The sequence below is a fragment of the Plectropomus leopardus genome, chromosome 6 (assembly GCF_026936395.1).
Source record: "Plectropomus leopardus strain MGB_pleo_1.0 chromosome 6, ASM2693639v1, whole genome shotgun sequence".
Taxonomy (NCBI): Eukaryota; Metazoa; Chordata; class Actinopteri; order Perciformes; family Serranidae; genus Plectropomus; species Plectropomus leopardus.
Genome location: NC_142181.1, coordinates 36,530,360 through 36,540,499, shown reverse-complemented (window position 1 = coordinate 36,540,499; position 10,140 = coordinate 36,530,360). Strand labels below are relative to the sequence as shown.

At 42.6% G+C, this 10,140-nt stretch overlaps 1 protein-coding gene across 3 annotated transcripts in view; it reads right to left on the bottom strand.

The window, feature by feature from the left end:
* Positions 1-884: 884 nt before the first annotated feature.
* Positions 885-10,140, bottom strand: part of nf1a (neurofibromin 1a) — a 96,793-nt gene continuing 87,537 nt past the window's right edge. For all 3 annotated transcript variants that reach the window (XM_088079368.1, XM_088079370.1, XM_088079369.1), the window contains 4 exons: positions 9,253-9,395; positions 9,021-9,067; positions 7,880-8,096; positions 885-5,666 (listed from right to left, as the gene is read on the bottom strand). In XM_088079368.1, the coding sequence (XP_087935494.1) occupies positions 5,524-5,666; positions 7,880-8,096; positions 9,021-9,067; positions 9,253-9,395 (550 nt within the window). In that variant the 3' untranslated portion in view covers positions 885-5,523. The remainder of the gene's footprint in view (positions 5,667-7,879; positions 8,097-9,020; positions 9,068-9,252; positions 9,396-10,140) is intronic.

Sequence of the window (10,140 nt, the reverse complement as noted above, 5' to 3'; positions counted from 1 at the left end):
CTTAAATCTGCATGGAAACGTACTGAATCGTCTCTACTAGAGTGCACTACTTAATAACGAAAAAACATAATAAATCATGGTTTGGGGTAGGACTGAGCAACATAGTGATATCATTGTATGAGACTATGGTCTTAGATTTTGAATCTGGTGATATGGTAAGTGTTGTCTTTTCCTGGTTTAAAGGATGCATTACAGTAAAATGATGTCATTTACTTAACTTACCAGACTTTGAGAGCTGTTCTATTATTAGTCTTTACTCCCAGCATCATTATAACCACATTACTGATGAATACTGATCAAAAATGTCAGTGTAAATATTTTGTGAAAGCACCAAAAGTCAACCCTACAATATCAAGATTGAGGTATTTGTTAAAAAATGTAATATTCACTTTTCCATGACTTTTCAAAAAAACACAATAACAAATAGTTTTTTCTTGCCTCACTTGCCAGGCACTTTCCAGACATATCAGATTCAAACTCAATTCAAACATAATCAGCTGGCATACATGGAGAGAAAGACCAAATGAATAAAAATGTATCTGATGGTAAACGTCGCACATCGACACATATTAAAGCTACATCACATTGACAGCTGCAGAAAATAAAACTGTTGTTATTACATTACATGTAGGGTTATTCACTTGAGATTACTGAAACAATGTCATTACAAAACAAAATTCCATGACTTTTCCAAAACTTTGAATTATTATGACTTTCTTAGGACTGGAAAAGGTGATTGTGAAATTTCATGACTTTTCCAGGTTTTTCATGACCGTTGGAAGCCTGACTATTTGATATTCTCCATAAAGCTCAGCCCAAGTTTGGGGTTGAAACTTTAGGTAATGTAAAATAAAAGCTGGTTTGTATTATCACACAGATTCAAATTTTGTGGAGAGCAAAACATTTTATTACTAACACTGGAATAGTTCAATTTGTATAGTATTATACAGAAACTAACTGCTTTACAAAAACAAAATGATACAATATCACATGTATGTACAGTGTAGTAAATATACCATCTCAAATTGTACACAAAGTATTTACAATTATCACACATACTGCATTAAAACAAAACTCAGACTATTACTCTACAGACATTAGATTTTGCATAACATCAAATAAAACATGCCACATTTTGAGGTTTTTCATCTTTACAAACCCATGACTGTTTTTAAATTAGTGCAAGTCAACCACTTGTTTAAGAGGTTATGGATACATAATCCTCAATATTTCCATTCACACACAAGTCAAACTTAAACCTGGAAACGATGGCAACCTGCTAACACGGCGCTCAAATAAACCTTGCTTTCAGATCTGTCCTGGTTGTGTCTCGTTAAAGGTACAGTCACTGGTTTTGTAATTCAAGGTTTGTGGGCTCGTTTTAGAAGGAAATCAGGGAGTGTAGCTTTAAGAGCAGTAAAGACTGAAAAATAGAGACAATGGCTTGAGTTTTTGGTGAGATGTTTCTGTCGAAATGGACATTAATGTCTGAAAAACATGAACCTTTACAGCTTCAGACGCCCTGATACCAGAATCTTAAATCCGGACACAACCCTAATCCGACCTGTATAGCCTGTCTGGCCCTGCACATCCCTGCTCCATACATTTGAAAACAGGACCTTGCCAACCAAAAGGTGATTGGAGTGGAGTGGATTGGGTGGATTCCCTTCATACGAGCCACTCTGTGAATGACATGTCTGTGATGGAGGGCGACAGGAGAAGTTAAATTCTGATGGACCCAATCAAAACTCTGCTTCCACGACTGAATTCAGTTCTTACTTGTCACTTTCAGTCTTCCCTTTTTGTCATTCTCTGAGGTTGAATTACAGAAGAGAATACAGTTTCTAAGGCTGTCTCCAATGAAAATGTCCCTTTGCATGGAATTTATCTAAATGAATCATACGTTTACTGGATAAGCTGCATGGACAGGAGAGAATAGCACATCCCTTCAGAGGACTGCAATACAAAAAAAAAAAATAGATAGATCAATAGTGGATTAATTGACAAATGGATTGAACCAGGTCACATGAACACTTAGAAACAAAGTCAGACTGAACAGCAGATGTGTGGAGACGCTGCTCAGACAAAAATTAAGTCGGAGTTGTACAACAATACTCAACTCTTGCCATGCATAGATGTTAAGGCAGGATAAAGTGTTTTGACGAACCGACCCTGCTGAGTTGTGGACGAAGGCTTTGAGCAGAGCACTGAGCAGCTCACCTGCTGATCTCCCTCCACACCTGCTCCATCGGACCAAACCATGGCAACATGTGTGCGCAGCTGCTGCCGTCACAGCTGCTGACATAGGCCCACATCAGAGCATCTGTGTGTCTTAATTCTTTACTACAAATCACGAGACCATTACCACAGCAAACCGTAGTGTTTTAGAAGTAGAAGCAGAATGGATAGAAGTAATATTCCCACTCAAATCAACAGGGCAGGACGGCCTTTTTATGTCTACTGCTGCCAATGCAACCACTGCAGCAAGCTAATTTCTGTTCAAACTTCAGTATATGGCAACCAGCTTACAGCCAGACGTAAGCTCACTGAGGTGAGGTTATGTAGTGATGAATATAATACATAATATATGCCATCTGTTATTTTAAAATCTTACTGAATTTCACTGTTTCTTTTGTAGCCATTAACTCAGTGTTGGTTAAAACATGTTGTAATGTTTCTGTTGCTGCCTCTGAAGCTGCTGCTGAGCTGACAGCAGCTCAGTGGTTTTCCTCTACCAAACTAGAGTTAGTGACTGTTGGAACAGTAGAAGGTCTTACATTAACTAAGACAGTTGTGGTGAATTTTGGTGTTAACAACCTGGCAGAAATGGAATTCTCAAATGTGTGAGTGTACACACTTTACAGCCTTACTGATGTGTGCCACCACCATAACAGCTAAAAACAAGATCCATTAACATCTATGCGAGTGACAAACAGCTGCTGAGGAAAAAAAAAAAAATTATGGAGAGCTCTGCCTGGTGCACTGCATTCACGGACCCGCAAAAACGTCTGAGATTAAAAAGAGTTAATACAAACACACTGACATTTAAAAGCTACTGCCACACATACACTGTCATTCTATGGGAAACACTTCCTTTCTGCTCATTTGGTTTCTGTGGCATAGATCTCAGTGTGCCTTTCTACCCTAAAAGCAGCCATTGGCTCCCATTCACAATGTCAGTGTGCACTGGATTACCACAAGCAAAACACCGACAACAGATATGATGGGATGGATTAGTTACCTCAGGCAAGTCTCAATTGTCTGGAAGTTGCTCTTGTGAAACACAGTGAAATAAAGCGAAACCAACAGCTGCCTGGAAGGTCAGAAACACACCCAGCGATCTCAAACAGTCTGCAGTCATGTGTAGTTGGTGATTTGTAGTAAATGAGTTAAAACACCATCCTGGGAGAGCAATCTCCAAGTGTGCAGAGCAGCACGTGGTGCACCCTTAGGTGCTCTGAGGGTACAGAGGGTTTAGATCACACAGCTGGCCTCCGCATCAGGAGCCTCAATTATTGTTACTACAGCAATTAAAAGGAAAAAAATCCACCACTGTGAAATGTCATCAGTCTGTCAGCTAGATCAGAGGTGTGATGACCTGTGTGCCCTGTAATGGTATAAGGTAGCAGCTCCAGGGACTGAGACCAGAATCAGGTGTTCACTCTTTATGTTTAGATCTGTGTAATACTTCCCATTATTTCACAACAATGTAGAAGTGCCACACTGTGTGGTGTTGAAATAAGATAATACACCAAACAACAGAGTCGACTGTGGATCTCACTTCTGTCTGAGTACTGACTGAGCTGATCAAGCAGTGACCAGTGGCACCAAACACTCAGTCACATTCTTAGTCTCGTCAACGTGTTTGATCAGATAGTTTCTGAACAGAAATGGCAGCGTTTCTTAATGGCTGCCTGTGTTCAGACATTCCTTCACAGGTTTTTTTTGTTCTGGTGTCAAAGCATTGACCAGGACGGGCTCGAAATGGCTTTCATTGTTAAGTAATAAAACGTGCTTGTGGAACAATGTGTTTCACTCTGAAAGTTCCAATGGTACGTAGACCTAACAGTGTGGAGGCCTCTTTTAGGGTGGACTTTTCCTTTAAAGAGCCCACAGGACAAACCTCTGGTGGTTGTGGGTCCAGCTCAGACTGTTTCAGTGAAACAAACAGAACTGTGTGTGTGTGTGTGTGTGTAAGATAAGATCAAACGTTTCTATTCAAATAGCGATTGGAGGTAATCAACAAGAGCTGAATCTCTGTGTTAACAGGCCACTCAGAGGTCGGCGTCATATTGCACCGAGCTGACAGTGATGTGTTCTCCCTGTTGGCTGCAGAAATAAAACGGGTGGTTGACAAAGGAGTTTGAGAGTTGAGGATTATTGCCTATTACACAATTTTCCTTGTCACTGAGTAAACAAATTAAAATGCTATGCTGCTGAGAATACAGTTCATACTAAAAAGAACTCACATGAACAGAGAAATAAAAGCCAAATGCACAAAAACAAACAGAAAGGACAGCTTGAAGCTATTTACATGGTTGCATTTGCCCTAGTGTTCTGCAGTCTTCCTGTTGATATATTGAAAGTGTTTGAAAAGAAGATTTTTGGAAAGTGTTTGAAAAGAGGATTTGTGTAGCACTATCTAGCTGTACAGGATAAATACTTTCAGGCAACAGGGTATATGAATGATTGTATATCTGACGATCATTAGAGGCCCGTCGTGACTCAGCTCCTGTGAACTTGTGGTGATATGGACGGCTCGCCTCCATAATTAGTACCTGTTCTTTGTCCCCAGCAAGGTTTGACTTTGACTTTACAAATTGTACACATTGAAAAACCCTGACAAAGGCACACCATGGAGAAAACGTCAACATCGAAATTAGCACTAAGGACTAGTTATACATCATCTATGTAAAATATGTACACAAGTGGGAGAGGTGAACTGAGAGGCTGAGCAGGTCCAGAGTGAAGGTGCGCCCCCCCACTGCTGCTGTCATTTGGTCCATCTCTCTGACACAGGAGTGTTTAGTCAGAAGGAAGGCTGAGGGACGTGTAAGGGTCAAGTTCAGCTCACAGACAGGCTTTCAGTTTGTGGTTCTTCCCTGTGTAAACTGTCACAGTCCATGTCCAGAGCAAACCTTGGTGTGAGGACTCTCCCATCATGCTCAGAGGGATTTTCCCTCCAATAGTTTCACATATGTGACCTCCATCGCTGCAAGAGACTCAAACTGCTGCTGAGGATCCGTGAAGAGGAGCTGAAGCCTCAACTCCAGCTCTCCCTCCACCACGCACAATCTCCAATAACATTTCAAGCAGCACAAAATTCAAGTTTGCCCTTGCTAATATATTTCTCTCCAATGCACGTTCTCCCGACGGAGCCAAACCCATGAAGAAGAAGGAGGAAATAAAAAGTCAAAAGTGGAGTGCAGCATGAAGCCTGGCAGGCCGGCAGGCTGAGGGAGGGGTGGAGACGAGGAGGAGGAGGAAGGCAGGAGGAGGAAGGCGGGGCTGTTCTCTGGCTGATCACACGATCTTCTTGATGCTGGGTCTCTTGAAGCTGCCGGCGCTGCGCTGCTTCTGGACCTGACTGGCTGACCCGTGGCGAGTGCGACCCCCACTGGACAGAGCAGAGCTGGGGGACAGCTGGACGTTCTCCTTATCCACACCTGGAGGAGCACAGGGAGACGCACAGTTTGACGGTGTTTGCTTTATGCTCGCTCTCAAAAGTCGCTCTCAGATCAGTCTGCTATCTATTCGAACATTTTGGGACAGAATCAGAATTCTAACTTAAACTTCCCCAGACTCTCCTCTGAATCATTAGCCAGTTTTACACTGCCAGTTCAAGGCGGGAATGTCACATTGTTATGCCGCCTCGACGTTCTGTATATGATGTTTGATTAAGGAGACAGAGTGGTCTCGCCTCTGAGCTGGGACTGGATGTAGTGACAGTGTGAAATGAAAAGCTGGAAAGACGTGACCGTGGTTAAGACGGTGTGACATTTTGATTGTTGTCATGTTGTCGACCACACTGTTTTGAATTACTGGCTAATTCAAAGAAGAAGAAGAGCGGTCATAAATGTCCACAAACTGGGAAAACAATGAGATTCAGGAGCTCCTTATTCTCCGAGCAGAGGACAAAATCCGCCACCATATAACAGAGAAGGTGAATGCTTGTGGTTGAAATGTTATGTCATTGTTATTGTTTGGAAAGCACTGCTGATGCATTTGTCTTATCTCAGACTAGAGGCTGAGGCTGGTGAGGTACATGCCTCATGCCTCTTTTGATCGCGGGATGCAGCCATGCAGTGTATAATCACACACCGCGGCAGAATGATGCCGCTCTTGTTTGTACTGTGTAAATGTAAAGGAGGCTTATAGAGGGGACTTAGTAGCAGCTCTGTGGCACATCTCTGTTTAAAAAGGGCTAGTGGTTCTCAACTGGTGGCACATGGTCTAACAGTGGACCACGACTGTGTTCTGAGTGGGTCAGCTTCATTTCCACAACTATGACCTACACATTTACAGCAGCAGTAGCCTGCTGATTCTGGCTTTGTGGTTGACATACTGGCACCCTGTCTGTCTGTTGACTGTGAGGTTCAGGTCCTTCAAGCAGCTCAGGGCAGAGATGGAGAAGAAATATGACAGAGAAGATTCATAAGCTGCTATTATACTACCTAACGCCGACTGCTCAGTGGTATGCAGGTCAGTACTGCTATGAGCCCAAAGCTGAAAACAACTTTTCTGTTATTCCTCATTTTCAGTACTGCAGCTGTTGTGTTGCCCTCCTCTTTTTATAAGGCCTATCAGGGAAAAACAGGCCTGAGCAATATCAGACAGCTGTGATGTTTTCACGTGGTTTTAAACCCTGATTGCGCTCTGTTGTCATCTTGCTTCATATGAGTTTAAAGCCCCAGTTGACGAGGTTTTGGGGGATTACACAGTGGGTGAGCAGGTCTGGGTCAAACTGAGTTATGTTGGGGAGACCATGCTTCATGCATCATGCTTCATGTGAGTATGTATCACAGTATTACTGCTGAAGAACAAATACTACACGTTCTGCTTCCTGGTGGAAGACCTCTCCTGCCTTCAGTCACATTTTTCTCCTGCTTCTGATATGTAAGATGAGAAGATGGAGCCGCTCAGGGCCGCCATGGCTTTTTGGTGTGTTTTGTTCTGTCTTGTTTTCTTTTGTATATTGCCTGCTTAACACTTTTGAACCTCCTGCTCAAAACCATACAGCTTATTCTGAAATCACTCTACTGTACATATTTGTTGTTAGAGTGCTTTTTTAGAGTATCTTCATCATATTTTTATTGTACTTAGTATTTCTATTCTATATGTATGTTCTTGAGTGTTGCAGTACTTCTCCTTATTTCCTTTCCTTTTAATGTGTTTAATGTATGTTTCATGGATCCACCAAAAATCCAAAGCAAAAACCTTGTGAGTGAAAACCTACTTTGCAATAAATCTTTTTCTGCTTCTGATGTCATTTGTCAAACAACAGGGGGAGCTGTAGCAGAAGCAGGTCACTTGATTCCTTCCTGTATTTTTAGACTTTCTGCACTTCTGCAGCCCATTTAGTATTTCTCTTCTCACCCCTCTGCTCCTGGAGTGACTTCAATCAGCTGCACATTTGGATTCCATCTGGAATAAGTTCAGAGGTCAAAGGGTTAACAGGGACCAAGGACATGTGGGCCTGTGAGGAGAAGCTGTGCTGCACTGTTAAATCCCCAGTAACATTCTGGAGAGTCACAGTTTTCACTGAGTCCAAGAAGAGTGTCAGTGTGTGTGTGTGTGTGTGTGTGTGTGTGTGTGTGTGTGTGTGTGTGTGTGTGTGTGTGTGTGTGTGTGTGTGTGTGTGTGTGTGTGCACGCGTGACCTGGAGAGTGCTGCGAGGTGGCCAGTGAGGTCATGGAGTTGGACAGGTTGAGGTTGGCAGTGATGCTGAGCTGGCTCTGGCTGGTGGGGGGGTAGGGAGAGGTGGGCGTCCTCAGTTGCTCCTCCCCTCGCTGCTCGTCAGCTGCTGGCAGGTAGCTGTCAATCAGCGCCTCCAGGAACTTGACAATCAGCTCCGCATAGTCCGGTATCTGTGTTTGCTGCAACGTTAACAGGTGTGTGTGTAGTGTTTGTGTTTGGCAGAGAAGAAAAAGAAAAACAACATTTTTAGAAACCTCACAGCTGTACATTTTAGAGCATTTTTAGACAAAAATCTAAGATTAGGCCTTCTAGCACACTCTGAATATTATAACCTTTGACACTCTTTGACACACAACAGCTTTACAAAAACAGCAGTACTAAACCGTACGTAACGCTCATTGCATTCTAGTTTTCCACTTTTAATGCATTTGAAAGTGATGAAACCGAGACAGTCCAGTGTTTGATTGGACCCACAGCAATCAAGCAACATTTGCTGCAGGGGTGCAGCGACATCACGTGCACTCTACACACAGAACAACTAACACCAGAACCAGGTACAAGAATAGTGGCAATTTGATAAGCTCTTTTATGATCATGATTACATGTGCTTATGACTATTTGAAATGGAAGTGGGTGTTTGCCTGTGTAAGATTTACCAGAAAAAAACTGAAGATAACCTTTTAAAAATCAAAACCCAAATGATGACTTTCTTTTTGCACATTTAAAAAGTCTTGCTGCTTCATATTTTTAACTGCAAGGATGATGGTGACATCCTCTGAATGCTGAATCACAAACACATCCCTGAATGTTTCCTATGAGAACTGGATGAAACTCACTGAGGATGCGCAGAGAAGTTTCCTCTTTAAATCCATTCTTGGAAAATTCCATTCACAATCTGACAATGCCCCTGCTGTTTGTTGTATTTCTCAGTTGCTGAGCAGCTGCTAGACATGAACTGAAATTAACTACTACTGCTGTGTGTGTGTGTGTGTGTGTGTGTGTGTGTGTGTGTGTGTGTGTGTGTGTGTGTGTGTGTGTCATACATCACAGCAGCAATAAGCAATTGGCATGCAAGGGTGCATCAGAGAAAGAGTCATTTATACCTTGGAAAAGGGTCCGGCAAATCTCCAGAGTCCGTTAAAGCCAAAGCCTGTGACATGAAAGGGAGGGGAGAAGGAAGGAGGTGACAAGGAAGACAGGGGTGGCAGAGTAAACATTGGCACAGAGCCGACATCCATTTTTTTGCAAATCATACATCATACCGCTCATACCCCCCCAATTATTTTTAGGACATCACTGGCCTGTACAGATTGTAGAAATGTCAGCATGTCTTACTTTGTAAATAGGATGGCTGGTACTGGGGAGGCGACTCCTCGTGGTACACCACACTCTGTACAATGCCGTGGACAGGATTCAGGAGGTTGGTGTCTTGGCACATGGACAGCACAGTGTTGATCTTGGAGTCCAGTAGGTTGTGGCTGAGGAGATGAACACATACCACCTATTGTTATGTCTGTAGAAATGCTGCTCTATGAGTGAGCATGAACACGTGCTGACAGTTCGTACTGTGTCTTAGACAGAATTAGACTAATACCTAGCGTAAGCACAGTCACAGCTGCTGAGGGTGAATTTTTGCAGGTTTCAAAATGTTCCAAAAATATACGAGCGAGTAACACAATGCAATTTTTTTTTTCGTGTTAAGTGTGAACGCACGCTTACATCTAAAGGAGATATAATATATATATGTGTGTTAATACTTAAACAGCAGCTCCTTTGTCATTTACTCTCCCCAAAATTTACATCAGTCTTCACATGCTAAAACAGAGGAGCCCATGGGAAAGTCCAGCTGCATATGACTTCGCATTTTGAATTACCATGACCTGGACGACTGAGAATCTTCATCAACTTAAATACATCTGTTGCACAAAGCTGTCTGTAGTAGGAGTCATTTGCTATCATGGTGGCAAACTCACAAACAGAAAAATAAATAGACCAGCCGTGTAAAAATTAGGAGGAGCTGCGTGATGCCTGTACTGGCAGGCGTGATGCCTGTACTGGCAGGCGTGATGGTATAGCAGCTGCAGTTATTATAACGAACGCGCTCTGCTACGGGTATGCTGTGGCAGAATTGCATTAGACTAATCTAAGAGCAGAATTAAGACCGGTCTAGCACTACAGACCAGTCTAAAATGGTCAAAACCCATTACAGGAGAGTTAAACCTG